The 15,680-nt window shown below is 46.3% G+C and overlaps 2 protein-coding genes across 2 annotated transcripts; both read left to right on the plus strand.

Annotated features, from left to right (window-relative positions):
- Positions 1-1,187: 1,187 nt before the first annotated feature.
- ttc32 (tetratricopeptide repeat domain 32) lies at positions 1,188-4,303 on the plus strand. Its single transcript, XM_084440228.1, has 3 exons — positions 1,188-1,342; positions 3,217-3,383; positions 3,781-4,303. Exons 1-3 carry the CDS (start codon positions 1,227-1,229, stop codon positions 3,906-3,908), a joined length of 411 nt encoding a protein of 136 aa, XP_084296354.1. The 5' UTR covers positions 1,188-1,226; the 3' UTR covers positions 3,909-4,303.
- Positions 4,304-5,816: 1,513 nt separating this feature from the next.
- zpax1 (zona pellucida protein AX 1) lies at positions 5,817-14,946 on the plus strand (the record flags this gene model as incomplete). Its single annotated transcript, XM_084440154.1, has 18 exons — positions 5,817-5,877; positions 5,968-6,063; positions 6,134-6,258; positions 6,885-7,037; positions 7,299-7,395; positions 7,545-7,693; positions 7,773-7,929; positions 8,198-8,406; positions 8,506-8,590; positions 9,268-9,447; positions 10,116-10,285; positions 10,542-10,672; positions 10,743-10,873; positions 10,954-11,143; positions 11,401-11,542; positions 11,637-11,772; positions 12,213-12,226; positions 14,920-14,946. The coding sequence occupies 18 exons, from the start codon at positions 5,817-5,819 to the stop codon at positions 14,944-14,946; spliced, it is 2,253 nt and encodes a 750-aa protein (XP_084296280.1).
- Between the last annotated feature and the right edge of the window lie 734 nt (positions 14,947-15,680).

The raw sequence follows: 15,680 nt of genomic DNA on the forward strand, positions 1-15,680 counted from the left end.
TGCGTCATTGTGCGCCACTGTATGTTATTGTGACGTAATAGACGTCTAGAGGAACGCATTCTACCCTCGCCATGATCCTCGCCATAGTGCGTCATTGTGCGCCACTGTATGTTATTCCTGCCGTCTGTACCCACAGCAAGCCGTCAGACAGGACCCTATAGCCTCTCCCTTCCAGTGGGGCTTCCCTTTGATCGGCCAGGCTACTACACACTCTTGGCGTAAATGAGGCGTGTTGGACGTGACTGCTGAATAGCCCATAGTTCCTTCCTCAAGGCATCTTTTTTCTTCATCTTCTTTTTAACGAGGAAGACAAATGACCTATTCACCTAGAGTTCATCCAGAGAATTTCTCACATGCGTGCTTATGGCACTTTAAACATCCCTTTTTGCAGTTAGATCTCTGATCTATTTAACATGTTCCCCGTCTGCAGTTGAAGTAATACCTCCTCTCTGATGTGAATTGTGATCTTGTGTGCCCTGTTTTCTAAAAATGTTCCTAGCTCAGACCTAGCTAGTCAATTTGGAGGCCTACACTTTCAAGTTAATATTACATGTGCTATTATGTTCTGACACATCATGTAATTATGTTATTTATTTACAATAACAAAAAAAATAAGCCCTATTTTAGGAGAAAATTGTGTACAAATAGTTTTATTCTATCGCTGTTCTACCATGCCACCTGCTGGCTCTACAGTGCCAGGTTTTGATTGGCTGCTCTCAAACGTCACTTCCACCCGTGCGCTGTATGAAATCTGTATCTGAGAGGAAGGTTGTGATGGAGGGAGTGGGTAGGAATGGGTAGGAGTGGGTAGGAATGGGTAGGACTGGGTAGGACTGGGTAGGAATGGGTAGGACTGGGCTGGGGGGCTCAGGGGTTCAGGGAATACTGGAGTGTGGTAGTGGTGGGGGAGGCAGGAAGTATCTGGTGGGGTTTCTAAAGGAAACCGGCGTGATCGGGAGAGTCTGAATCATAGACATTATAATTATAATGTTCTTTAAAGAACTTCTTTATAATGTCTATGGTCTGAATGGACGGATCCCGTAGAGGTTTTTTAGCTCCAGTAGATGGCGGTAATGCAACTTTTAGGATGCCAAAACCCCACAGAAGAAGAAGAAACGTCACTTCCTTTTCATGGCACTTCCTAGCTGAGAACAGGAAGAGAAACAGATCAGTAAACAGATCAGTAAACGGTTTGCTGCAGTTTCCCTGCTGTTCTTGTATCACTTATGGAAGAAGACAGGACTCAGACTCTTGAACATGCCCATGTCGAGTTCAAAAAACATCATTTCAAACAGGCAGAAGAGCTATACACAAAGTTCATATTATCCTGTTTGCAATCAAGGTAACGTAACTACACTAGTGCTAGTAGCTAGCTTAAAAAGTACTAGCACCAAGCTAGTACCTACTAGCACCAAGCTAGTACCTAGCACCAAGCTAGTACCTACTAGCACCAAGCTAGTACCTAGCACCAAGCTAGTAGCACCAAGCTAGTACCTACTAGCACCAAGCTAGTACCTACTAGCACCAAGCTAGTACCTAGCACCAAGCTAGTACCTACTAGCACCAAGCTAGTACCTAGCACCAAGCTAGTATCTAGCACCAAGCTAGTACCTAGCACCAAGCTAGTACCTACTAGCACCAAGCTAGTACCTAGCACCAAGCTAGTACCTACTAGCACCAAGCTAGTACCTAGCACCAAGCTAGTACCTACTAGCACCAAGTTAGTACCTAGCACTAAGCTAGTACCTACTAGCACCAAGCTAGTACCTACTAGCACCAAGCTAGTACCTACTAGCACCAAGCTAGTACCTAGCACCAAGCTAGTACCTACTAGCACCAAGCTAGCACCAAGCTAGCACCTAGCACCAAGCTAGTACCTAGCACCAAGCTAGTACCTAGCACTAGCTACTGTAGCACCAAGCTAGTACCTAGCACCAAGCTAGTACCTAGCACCAAGCTAGTACCTAGCACCAAGCTAGTACCTAGCACCAAGCTAGCACCTAGCACCAAGCTAGTACCTAGCACCAAGCTAGTACCTAGCACTAGCTACTGTAGCACCAAGCTAGTACCTACTAGCACCAAGCTAGTACCTACTAGCACCAAGCTAGTACCTAGCACTAAGCTAGTACCTAGCACCAAGCTAGTACCTAGCACTAGCTACTGTAGCACCAAGCTAGTACCTAGCACCAAGCTAGTACCTACTAGCACCAAGCTAGTACCTACTAGCACCAAGCTAGTACCTAGCACCAAGCTAGTACCTACTAGCACCAAGCTAGTACCTAGCACCAAGCTAGTACCTAGCACCAAGCTAGTACCTAGCACCAAGCTAGCACCTAGCACCAAGCTAGTACCTAGCACCAAGCTAGTACCTAGCACCAAGCTAGTACCTACTAGCACCAAGCCAGTACCTAGCACCAAGCTAGTACCTAGCACCAAGCTAGTACCTAGCACTAGCTACTGTAGCACCAAGCTAGTACCTACTAGCACCAAGCTAGTACCTACTAGCACCAAGCTAGTACCTACTAGCACAAAGCTAGTACCTAGCACCAAGCTAGTACCTAGCACCAAGCTAGTACCTAGCACTAGCTACTGTAGCACCAAGCTAGTACCTAGCACCAAGCTAGTACCTACTAGCACCAAGCTAGTACCTACTAGCACCAAGCTAGTACCTAGCACCAAGCTAGTACCTACTAGCACCAAGCTAGTACCTAGCACCAAGCTAGTACCTACTAGCACCAAGCTAGTACCTAGCACTAAGCTAGTACCTAGCACCAAGCTAGTACCTACTAGCACCAAGCTAGTACCTAGCACCAAGCTAGTACCTAGCACCAAGCTAGCACCTAGCACTAGCTACTGTAGCACCAAGCTAGTACCTAGCACTAGCTACTGTAGCACCAAGCTAGTACCTACTAGCACCAAGCTAGTACCTACTAGCACCAAGCTAGTACCTAGCACCAAGCTAGTACCTACTAGCACCAAGCTAGTACCTAGCACTAGCTACTGTAGCACCAAGCTAGTACCTACTAGCACCAAGCTAGTACCTACTAGCACCAAGCTAGTACCTAGCACCAAGCTAGTACCTACTAGCACCAAGCTAGTACCTAGCACTAGCTACTAGCAGTTTGCTCTGTTACCAATATTATCTTAGCGAATGTCCACACGACCCTAGCTACATGTTGTGTTATTTTTTTCTTGTTTTTTTTTTTTTCCTAACAGGAAATGTGATGCAAGTGACCTTGCTTCTGCTCTCAATAACCGTGGGCAGATCAAGTATTTCAGAGTAGACTTTCCTGAGGCAATTGAAGACTACACTTCAGCAATTGAAGCCCATTGTCAGTTCGAAGTAGCATTCTACAATAGAGGACTCATTCACTATAGATTAGGTAAATATACCATTCCGAAAATACACCACATTTAATTTTCGTCTTACAGTGTGATATTTGGATATGTCCCTTTCCTCACACACACTCACACTTTCTCGTTCGAGTCACTAGATGGAGTAGTTAATTCACATATTGGTAACATGTTTTCAGTGTTCATTCTCCATGGAACTGCTGACTTGCATTTATCACTACCCCTATAGATTAGACTGTCAAGCTGTGACCTGGCTGTGTTCTAAATGTTCCTCGAGGGAAAAGTAGACCTTTGCCAAATATAACACCTTTGTTATATGATTGTATTTTGCCATATCTTAGGTTTTACTGAAATTATGCCACTGGACTGGAGCATTATGTTTACAGTCTTGTTGTTACATTAATATGATTTGATCTTGTCTTAAAGGTCGTTTTCAAGATGCCGAAAAGGACTTCAAGACGGCGCTAAAGCTCAATGCTAATTTTGAAGATGCCAAAATGAGCCTCCAGCAAACTCTACTGGACCAGCAGCACAAGATTAATAGGGGATATTGAGTATGTTAAAATCTAACAGAAAGTACACATACTTTATTCTGATCCAATGGCAAGATTTTATTCGTCACATGTAATGTACAGTACAGCGTAGAGTCACAGTGAATTGTTCTTGCCGGCTCCAAGATCATGCTACAGATAATACTCAATTGCAAATTTACAAGTTACAAATTTACAATTATAATTTTACTAATTAACACAAAAACACAATAAGTACCCTTTCTATAAATATACAATTACAGTTCCAGATAAGACTGACTATGTGTGTGTGTGTGTGTTTAAAAATAATAATTTTAATGGCCATATTCGGAATATGTTTTTTTGTGATAAATATGAATGCTGCTGAAGCTATAGTCATGCTGTAATGTACACTGAAATGCACTTTGAAATAAACAATAAATAAACCTCTCATCACTACAACACAATGTGGATTGGCACTCACTGGCCGCAAGAAGGTCAAAACAGTCTTTTTTTAAACAATTTAGTTTAACCATTTTCAAACAATCAAACAATTTTGTTGTTTATGTATCAGTCTAATAAGACATTTATTTCAAGCAATGACAAGTCTAAACCAGAACTGGACCTTGATTAAATTGAAAAAGACAGTCAGAAAGTCTAAGGGAGCTTGTTCAGATTCCCTCTCCAGGTTAGTGATTTGTGATCCATCTATTGGTTAGATAGGGCTGCTGATTGCTAATGATCATCACCTGTGTGCCTTGAACTGATACCAGATATAAGGGCAGGTGAGAGGGCCTCCCTACAAATCAAGCAGTGCTTTGGTACTGTGGATCCTTAGTCGGTGTCCTAGGAATTTATTGGTGTGTCGTGCATGAGGTCTTACAAACCAACTTGATTTGACGTGATGCGTGCACTTGAATCTCTGTAAGTATTGTCAGAACTGATGCTTAATGATGAGCTTGCTATTCCCTCTCCAGAGGAGATGTTGTCTTAGCTCGTGTGTTCTCTCCCCTTAGTGCAACATGGAGTCTTAGCTCGTGTGTTCTCTCCCCTTAGTGCAACATGGAGTCTTAGCTCGTGTGTTCTCTCCCCTTAGTGCAACATGGAGTCTTAGCTCGTGTGTTCTCTCCCCTTAGTGCAACATGGAGTCTTAGCTCGTGTGTTCTCTCCCCTTAGTGCAACATGGAGTCTTAGCTTGTGTGTTCTCTCCCCTTAGTGCAACATGGAGTCTTAGCTCGTGTGTTCTCTCCCCTTAGTGCAACATGGAGTCTTAGCTCGTGTGTTCTCTCCCCTTAGTGCAACATGGAGTCTTAGCTCGTGTGTTCTCTCCCCTTAGTGCAACATGGAGTCTTAGCTCGTGTGTTCTCTCCCCTTAGTGCAACATGGAGTCTTAGCTTGTGTGTTCTCTCCCCTTAGTGCAACATGGAGTCTTAGCTCGTGTGTTCTCTCCCCTTAGTGCAACATGGAGTCTTGGCTCGTGTGTTCTCTCCCCTTAGTGCAACATGGAGTCTTAGCTCGTGTGTTCTCTTCCCTTAGTGCAACATGGAGTCTTGGCTCGTGTGTTCTCTCCCCTTAGTGCAACATGGAGTCTTAGCTCGTGTGTTCTCTCCCCTTAGTGCAACATGGAGTCTTAGCTCGTGTTTTCTCTCCCCTTAGTGCAACATGGAGTCTTAGCTCGTGTGTTCTCTCCCCTTAGTGCAACATGGAGTCTTAGCTCGTGTGTTCTCTCCCCTTAGTGCAACATGGAGTCTTAGCTCGTGTGTTCTCTTCCCTTAGTTGCAACATGGAGTCTTGGCTCGTGTGTTCTCTCCCCTTAGTGCAACATGGAGTCTTAGCTCGTGTGTTCTCTCCCCTTAGTGCAACATGGAGTCTTAGCTCGTGTGTTCTCTCCCCTTAGTGCAACATGGAGTCTTAGCTCGTGTGTTCTCTACCCTTAGTGCAACATGGATTCTGATGACAGCTGTTGCGGTCTTTGGACAGAAGCTGCCACCTTCAGGGAAACCTTCACGTCAAAGTAAGGGTTTATTTAGGATGAACCTACATGGTGGTTTAGTGCTTTCTGGATTTGTATCTAACCTACACCGATCACTTTCACTCCAAGCAGACAGTGGTTTGCAGTTGGAGTGTCTTGGAAATATCATGAAAGTGACTTTGGACAAGTCTCTTGCTGTTGGGAATCAGTTAGAAATCGATGCAATGAGTGAGTATCATGATATTGAGGTGTACGATATTTGAGTTCATCCTGCTTCAGGCTCAACTTCCTGTTTCAGATGGAACGGACCTGATACCGCTGACACCAGGCTTGGCTGCTCAGTGTGGCCACAGCATGGATTCTGACCCTTGGGGCAACACCAAGATCTATTCGTCTCTACTAGGCTGCTATGTGGAAAACAAGGTATTTCAAACGCCGCCACCAGCCTTTTTGGTTCTCTTGTCGTCAGAAGCTGAGCTAGACGTGTTTTACAGATGGATACGACGTTCAAAGTTGGATTGCTGCTTCGAATGTATGGAAACCCTCAGTTGGTGCAGAATACTTATGATGCGACGAAAACTTGCACCGCCTCATTGGCCTCCCGAGAGATTCTGTGCGACAGGAACTACATGGAGGTGGGTCATCCTTCTGAGCGCTGACTTCATAAATATTGTACGAACATGGTTGTAATGACTAGGCAGCTAATTCAGTTACATTGAGTTTCAGCTGTTGCAAACATTAAAATGCAAACATTAAAATGCAGAGGTTATGTAGGGAGCTCCATGTCGTGCCCAGAGCAAAACATACTGTAGCGATGCTATCTCTACATTTGCTATCTCTACATTAGTGACAGATTTCCTTGTCTTTAAGGTGTCAACCAAGCTGCCATGGCCTAAGGTCGAAGTCGTCACTTTGGCGAGCAAGGGTGTCCTTCAACATGATTCCTGGCAGGATGCAGCTGATGACATAATCACTGGGGTACGTACTCGCTTGTAGACAATTTTAGTACTACTTGACGGTAGTGGTTTAACTTGTTTTTCACACACCAGGGAGATGAGTTATTCCAGGTGACGTTCTTTACCCCTGAAGCAAAGACCATGTTGACGTATGAGGCACAGCTAGCCGGCTACGGTATCCAGCTGACCCCGAGTCGCCTGGTGATGCGAAGCCCCTACAACACGGCGATGACCTTCTCTCAAGAGGTGTGCAACTGTAGAGTTTTACACTTTCACCAACCAGGCTCTGTCAGTCCTGTAGCCAGCCTTGTGGAGGGGGGGGGGGTCGTTTTTATCCAAAAGTGTACTGTATCGTTTTGAGTTGTTGACGGGGGATGAGGGGAGTGTGGACCTTTGGTCTTAAATTCTGGACCTTTGGTCGTGAGGGGGGAGGGGGGGGTGGGTGGCGGTCCCCCCCCCCTTGGCTACGGGCCTGTCTGTGATGGTCATGCTCATTTGTTCTGCCAGGTGGCTGGAGTTCCCATGGAGGTGCTCAGTGCGGCAAATTACTACAGGCCCGTTCATGGCATGCATATCTTTGAGTCAAAGGCTGCCTGTCCTACTGGTGAGTACTGTTTTTTTTTTTTTAAATTGAATATCAAATGAAGTAAGACCTAGGCCTTTAACTACATTTTTCCTTTTCAGGTGGTGTGATTTTCACCGACGATTTAATCAAGTGGCACGTACCTCAGCGCATAACCCCCGTGATCGAAGGCGCCATCAGGATGCTGGAGATGCACATGGGCATCGATGGCAAGAGGCTCGACAGGAGCAAGATGGCTGCCAGGCGCTACAAGCTGTCCGCCACAGACTCTCACATTATTGTCGAGCTCCCAGTGGGTTCACCCGATGGCTACTACAAGGTCAGTCGTCGTATAGTTCTGACTCATTCATAATGTGCTACCACCTTGCCAACTGCTAATATTTTAACTGCCGTTGTAGAGTCATGCCCCAGATTATCAGTACCACATCAGCTTTACCATCGAGCCCATGCTGGAACTGCTGTGGACGGGACACAAGCCTTCATCTGACACCCGATACAAGGTCCTCTTCCCCATCACCACCCCCCTGATGCCTCGGCCGCCACAACTTACTGACAGTGAGCCTGTTTTCATTAACGTTTTGAACATCAACAGATCCAACACATCCAAAACCATGTAGAACCTAGAAAAGCAATACAAGAACATGACTACAGATCAACCAAAACGCCACATAATTCGGGCAGGAGGGATGATGAACATGACATCTAGACCTACAGGAAATGGGTCTGGGTGATTTCCATCAACCAGACAGCGAGTCTGGATCATGGGTTGCAAAATTTTAGTTCTGCCTCGGAATCCCCATTGTAATCATGTCGTTTCTCTTAGATACGGACCATGAGAAGAGGGTGTTTGACGGACTGTTGGGGCCCTTCCTCCACGACGTGGAGCTGGTGAACATCACCTTCACCACCGGGGTTCTGTCTGTGGCCGAGTGCAACGCCAGAGGGTTCAACGTCCAGGAGCACCGGCTGCCCAATGACATGAAGACCTTCTCCCTGACGGTCCCCTTCTCTGATGACGTGGTCGTCAAGCGTGTATGGCCCTCATTCAATTGGGATTCATTTGATTAGTAAGCCTCCTGCTTGCTCATGCACCTTCAGACCTCACTGTGATTTGTTTCTCCCCACATGCAGAATTCTGACCCTTTGGTCACCGTCTACTCCCTCCCCCTGGTCTATGGCCTACTCATCCTGCCCGAACAGACTCCATTCCCTCACCGTACTAAACTGGAGTCCTCTCTAAATGATATTGGTAGGTTTGTCTCCTTGCGCATAACGGCTGTAGGTTGCATTCCTTAATTGTGCAAAACAGAGTTTTGATAAGTGTACGAACTAAATGTAACTGTCCTGGTTCCTTGGCATGCATGCCTAGAAATGCATGTTGTACAAAAGTTGACGGTAAATGCTTGACCTGCCCTAGCATACTCCAAGCTCACGCAGTCTGTCAACCAGTCAAGGGATGCGTTGAACACTCATAGCGGCTGAATCTCAACGCCAGACTCTGTTCTTTCGCTGGTGTAGTTGGCGTAAGAGTACTTGATGTGTTACTGCATGCTGCAGATCTCTCTGGGTCTGGGACACTTACAAAAATCTGGTGTTCAAATCCCGGCGACAACAAACGGTACGATCAGGCGCGCTCACCCAACCTGGCCCCGCCCATCTAACCTAGGCTAGCGTCTCATTTGCTGCTACAACCTGTCACTCAATTTTGACCTGTCGATACGCCCTCAGAACACCAGCTTGGGCGGCAAAGTGGCACAGACTCTATTATGCGGAGCGCAGCGATTCAACGTAATGAGTCTAGTGAGAGGCTAAGCAGCTGGTACAAAATTATATGCTTGTGAACTTTGACAAGGAAAATCTGCTTACTGGCATACATTTTGTTTCCATGTCTAGCTCTGCCCGTCATCAGTGGCTCCTGTGACCAGGAGAACTTCTATGTCAGTGTCAAATATGGCAGCCAAGGCCCCAACTTCCAAGTCAGACTTGGCCATCGGGATCTTACCCTTGAGCTGGCAGAGGGCTATGGCCTGACTGAGAACAGCACTCACTTCAGCCTTGTGATTCCTCACGCTAGTACCGGCTCTGTGTTTGAGGTAAGGACTCTGTTTGAGGTAAGGACTCCCTGGCCTGAGGTGGTGGTCGATCCCTGTTTTGCCACTATTGGACTGGGACTAAACACCTTGTTCTCTCTTTACAGTACTTCCAGGCTAATTCGCTCCAAGCCAGAATTGACCTACTGCTGTTGGATCCTATTAACAACTGGACAATCAACGATTTCTCTCTGGCGTGCCACTTCCCTTTCTCATCAGCTGGTTTGTTGATTTGTGCTGGTGTAACAGCTTAACCAATGGGCTATATGCACACTCCAGTACTTCCTGAAATTAGACATGCTTCTCCATTTCCTGTCTTACACTATTGGATGAAGTGATTATTCATGTGTGCCTGATTGTGCTGCAGTCAGGCACACCTGATTAATCACTTCATCCAATAGTGTAGGACAGGAAATGGAGAAGCATGTCTAATTTCAGGAGTTCTGCATATAGCCTTCACTGTCCTTGATGGTATTGCCCACTGCACCATAAAATCTGTGCCATAGCTGGCTGAAGCATTGTTTGAAAGGTGGTAATGCTTTGCCAAGTAGAGGCACTGAGAAAGAAACCCAGTGTGAACAAGAGGGTTGGAAGCAATACTGAGCAGCGCAGTTGCACCGGCAAACTAGTTTAACCTTTGCCTCTTTTCAGAATGTTACTCCAATGGAACCGTCACTAGCCTGGCCGTCAAAGTGGAATCTGTCCCCAACCTGATCCCCAGTCAGTTGACCTTGAGAGATGCGTCTTGCGGGCCGTACCTCAGCAATGACCGCTTTGCCTTCTTCTCGTTCCAACTTGACACCTGCGGGACCACGAGAAGGGTAGGAGGGCAGAAGCATTTGGGATTTGTTCTGGACTGCTGACTCGCTTTACATTGGATAAAGGCGTCTGCTAAATGAGTGACTAACAATTGCATTTAACATAGGAAAAGCCAATGTACTACTTGCCAGGCCTCAAGTCCATCTTTCTAAAACGAGTGACTTAAGGGCATAATCTAGTGCTGAAGCCAAAGTGCAAGAACAGCAATCTAAAATATTAAGTGATCACTTGCTGTTGCAATGCTGTCTTCCCTTCTAGTTCTACGATAACGGCTATATGGTGTATGATAACGAAATCAGCTTGCACCACGCTCCAGCCAAGGGGGCTTCTGCCAAGGGGGCTTCTGCCAAGGGGGCTCCCCGGACATCTCCAGTTGATCCAGAGTACAGGTAAAACTGCCCCAACAACCACTTCTATTGATGTGCCTCCCTGACTGGTTGATTCCTTGTCTTTCTCTAGGCAAACTGTCTTTTGTGTCTTTGAGATCAACGACTCTGAGACCATGGAGTTCCACGCCCGCGCAAGCGTCAGCGAGCCCGTGGCAGAGGTCGGGGAGGGACGTCTGGTGGTCCAAATGGCCGTGGCCCAGGGTAAAGACGCGTGAGGTTAACGCCGAGGTCCATCTGCTCTAACCTGGACTCCCTTCTCATTGGCTTGTCTTGGTTTTCAGACGCGTCGTACAGCCTGTTCTACACGGTGGAGGACTACCCGCTGATCCAGTTCTTGAGACGGCCAGTGTATTTTGAGGTCCAGCTCATGAACTCCATCGACCCCCAACTGGAGCTGATCTTGGAGAACTGCTGGGCAACAGCACATGAGAACAGGACCTCCCTACCTAGCTGGGACCTCATTGTGGACAGGTAATGGTGCACAAACTCAGGGAAACCTACAGTAACTCTGCCAAGTCCCCCATGTGTGCCTTTATGAACTGAAGAATTGCGCACTCTTTGCTTTTAATCTGCCAACGTTTCGGTTGGACCTGTAACGGAAACGTTGGCAGATTAAAAGCAGAAAGTGTCATTCTTCATTTGAAACTTAAGGGCGTTTACTCCCAGCACTACGATGATTGCATGTTGGTATTTTCACTTTATGAACCGACCCACCGTTTCCCCCTCAGCTGTGAGAACCTGGATGACCACCACCAAACACACTTCCACCCTGTGAAGGCTGACGCCAGAGTTCTTATCCCCACTCACTTCAAGCGCTTTTCTGCGAAGATGTTTGCCTTCACCAACAAAGAGGTGGTTCTGAACGGCCAGGTAAACAAGATTTTGCAATAACATTCGGTGCACTTCAGTCTTGTGAGAATCGGCTCGCATGTCAAACGGGTAACCTTGCTCTTCCCTCCTGTAGATCTTTGTGCATTGTGATGCGGTCATCTGCGACACCAACAATCCGTCTGAAGGCCTCTGCAGTGGCCAGTGTGTGCGCCCCACGAAGACGAACCCCAAGAGGATGAAGCCCCCGAGACCCACAGGGGTGAAGAGGGGTGAGGTTCAGTCAGTCTGGTGCATGTAGATGGTGTTCACGTGTATAAGACATTAAAACCTTGTTCTCTTGTTCCAGGCCGCAGAAGCGCACACGTACAACTTCAGAAGCAGATCTCGTCCGGACCGATTCTCATGTTTGCTCACCAATGAATCTTGTTCTGAGAGATTGAATAAAATTAAATTGTATTTACTCTTGTCTTCTAGTTGACATCCTAAACTGAACAGCAGGGACACTTTGTGGTGGAGGATTTTGGTCTTCCCTCTGGTGCGTTAGCATGCTTGACCATCTCTGAAGGGGCTGCATCTAGATTTTACTTGACTGTTTACCAAATGGGAAATGGACTCTTATTTCTACCTTAAGTGTTCAAAAAGTGGCGCAAGATTCATGGTCCTTAACACAATTCTGATCTCTTATGCTCTGGTGAATTTGACCTGACAGGAGGTCAATATGAGGTCAGTTGTGTACAAACTGCATTGAGTCATTCATGCAAAATTTCGTTCATTTCAAAGACCGCCTGTCAAACATGCTCATTGATGTGGGATGTCAATTTCCATGATTTATGGTGGCCTCCAGGGCCCAAATTGAATGTTAGTTCCACGGTAGAGAAGTTGTTTCTTTCCTAGTTTTGAATGGTTTGAGTCAGAAACCTATAGTCCTGTTCAATGGTATTTTCCCCTGGTTTTAATCACTACTGTACTGACAACTTTTCACTAATGAAGCTTAAAGCAGATCTCTTATAGGGAATTTCCACTCAAAGGTTTGAGTTTTAAATGAACAGTGGAATGCTTTTCCACTACCTAATGTGCACAAGTAGGTGCATAAAATAAACGTCTAAATCTATCACGCATATATATGAAAGGAATGAGTTGAAGGAACAGATTAAATTGTACAGTTCTACAAGTGTAAAGATTAATTCAGAGATCGGTATTTATATTTATTTAAAATTATGCATATTCACATCCATTTACTGAATGTAAATGTGTATTCTAACGAGTAAATAAAAGGTTCTGTTGTGCTGAGTATATTGTAGTTTAACTTGGTTAAAGGACAATGCTCGTTTTTGACAACCTGGACCTTATTTACGACATGACATTTGACTCACCGAGATCACTTTGGTGTAGTTCGGAGGCATGTAGAAGAAATTTAAAATCCAGCGCGAGCCAGTATATCCATGTAATGGCGGTGGTCGGGGCACTTAGAATGCAGTTTCTAAAAATCTATTTTCTGCCGCGAAACGGTTGTTTTCATCAATCTGTCTTGATGAATCGCTAGTTGTGCTTACATAGAGCATAGGCCTGTTGTGGTTTTTCACATGCCTCTGTAATATGATCTTTAGAAACGTCTTTAGACACGAAATAGCTTCCTCACTTGCTCCAGCACGCATGCGCACAGCGTGCTGGAGCAACGATTGCGCGCTGTGCGCATGCGTGCTGGAGCAAGTGAGGAAGCTATTTCGTTTCGAAAGACGTTTCTAAAGATCATAGATTTTTAGAAACTGCATTCTAAGTGCCCCGACCACCGCCATTACATGGATATACTGGCTCGTGCTGGATTTTACATTTCTTCTACATGCCTCCGAACTACACCAAAGTGATCTCGGTGAGTCAAACATCTTATATGTCGTAAATAAGGTCCAGGTTGTCAAAAACGAGCATTGTCCTTTAAGTCCAGAGATCAATGGGTGTTGTGGGGGTGATGTAGAAACTCTGACGCGTCTCGGAATTTCCTCAGACCTCTTGCGGTGGAACAGCGGTGTGACATCCTCACCAGTGTCAGAGTTTTGCTATCTGTTGAAGAGCTATAAATATATTAATGAGTACAAACATACAAATAGACACCTCTACATCTGTGATATACTGTCCCTCAGATTGAGATAGTAGAAAGCAGTTTCTCTCTCTCTCCTTGTCACTAACGTGATGTGCCAGAACTCTCTGTGGGAAACTGGATAAGGGAAGGCACTTTCAAAAATACTTGGCAGGGGATTGGATGAACCATCTGAAAAAGTATCACGCGATTTGTGAGCCTGTGACAGGATGGTCTCACAAGGCTACATTTTCACTATGGTATGATCTACCTGATATGATTTGACACCTTGTCAACCTGACAAGGGACTACAGATGAAAATTAGCCTGTTGGCTATCTCTGGCATATTTACATTTATGTATGTATTTATTTAAATGTTTCTCTCTGTCTCCCTCTCTATCTCTGTCTCTCTCTCCCTCTCTCCCTCTCTCTCTGTCTCCCTCTCTCTCTCTCCCTCTCTCTATCTCTCCCCCTCTCCCTCTCTATCTCCCCCTCTGTCTCCTCCTCTCTCCCTCTCTCTCTCTCCCTCTCTCTCTCTCTCTCTCTCTCCCTCTCTCTCTCTCTCTCTCTCTCTCTCTCCCTCTCTCCCTCTCTCTCTCAGGCGGATGTTCCTAACGTCGCCCTGTTGGGGTCTTGGGGAGGGGTCTGTTAGGATCGCTGATACAGATGGATACATTCTCCAATCGTTACATTGTCATTACTGTCTCACACCTACTTTATACAAAGTTACATAATTGATCTTGATTGAGAACAGATACATGACTTATAAATGTCTACCTCTACTTTAAGTGATTACATTTCCAATAAATGATATTCAACTCTAAGCAGTGTTACTAATTGATAACATCTTCTACTTTTAACGCCTGTTGTTCACATCTTAACACACTTCAGGTCGTTGTTTTCTCAGTCAGTCCTTCCAACAGATCTCCTTTGATCCACTTCATTCCTGATAAGTGCCTGACCTTGGCCGGATGAGGGGGAGGGGGGGGGGGACACTTATTGGTTCTTAACACTTCCACTTATTACTAGCCGTGCCCCTTGTCAGTTCCATGTGTGAGAGTGTGGAGCATTATTAATCATCCATACATCCCTGACTTTTATAGGGATCCACTTATAATATGTATGACCATCTTCCCCTGGTATGTGGGAGGGGGAGACCTCCCTCTCTGTATTGCACAGTATCTCATGAGCCAACGCCCAGACTGTCTCGCTCCCGCCCCCGTTCCTCTCCATGCCATCTTTCGGTTCCTCCCCGGGCCCATCCTGGGGAGGCATAGGCTCTCTCATGTTCTCTTGATTCTTGTCCGTGATGCCCTCCTCTCCCCCCTCGGGGTGGTCCCAGGTGGTGGAGCTGGACCTGCCCCCGTAGGCCTCTCTTCTCTCATGGCTCTAGGGCCTTTCGTCTCTCATGGCTCTAGGGCCTCTGTTCTCTCTAGGGCCTCTCTTCTCTCATGGCTCTAGGGCCTCTAGTCTCTCATGGCTCTAGGGCCTCTCTTCTCTAGGGCCTCTGTTCTCTCTAGGGCCTCTCTTCTCTCTAGGGCCTCTCTTCTCTCTAGGGCCTCTAGTCTCTCATGGCTCTAGGGCCTCTCTTCTCTCTAGGGCCTCTAGTCTCTCATGGCTCTAGGGCCTCTCTTCTCTCATGGCTCTAGGGCCTCTCTTCTCTCTAGGGCCTCTCTTCTCTCTAGGGCCTCTAGTCTCTCATGGCTCTAGGGCCTCTAGTTTCAGAAGGGGCCCTCCACCTTTTTCCTGACTGGAGCTGGGGATTGCCACTATCCATGTCAGGTCCTAGTCTGGACACCAAGATACTGGGTTGTCCACTCGGGTCCCATTGATGTTTAGAGGGCTGTAGGTCGTCTCCTGCTTCCTCCAATAGTCCATTAGCATCTCTCACCTCATTGACATTCAGGTGGAGGTTGTTGTCCTGACATCATTTAGTCATCCAGGTGGGCCTTGTCATCGTTGTAGGAAATCAGTTTCACCCCCTCACATTAGAGCAGCCCAGACTCTGGTAGCATTCAAGTCCCTCCTCAAAACCCATCTCTTCTCCCTCACCTTTGATTAGAGTTCCTGCCTGCCCCCCTGGTAACCCAATTATTTCCATTT

The sequence above is a fragment of the Borostomias antarcticus genome (genome assembly GCF_949987555.1).
Source record: "Borostomias antarcticus genome assembly, chromosome: 6".
Taxonomy (NCBI): domain Eukaryota; kingdom Metazoa; phylum Chordata; class Actinopteri; order Stomiiformes; family Stomiidae; genus Borostomias; species Borostomias antarcticus.

What these genes read in the sequence shown, in the direction of transcription:
- ttc32 (XM_084440228.1), top strand. Translation starts at nt 1,227, where the DNA reads ATGGAAGAAGACAGGACTCAGACTCTTGAACATGCCCATGTCGAGTTC. An exon ending in TTATCCTGTTTGCAATCAAG is followed by an intron (nt 1,343 to 3,216) that starts GTAACGTAACTA and finishes TTTTCCTAACAG; the next exon opens with GAAATGTGATGCAAGTGACC. An exon ending in ACTCATTCACTATAGATTAG is followed by an intron (nt 3,384 to 3,780) that starts GTAAATATACCA and finishes CTTGTCTTAAAG; the next exon opens with GTCGTTTTCAAGATGCCGAA.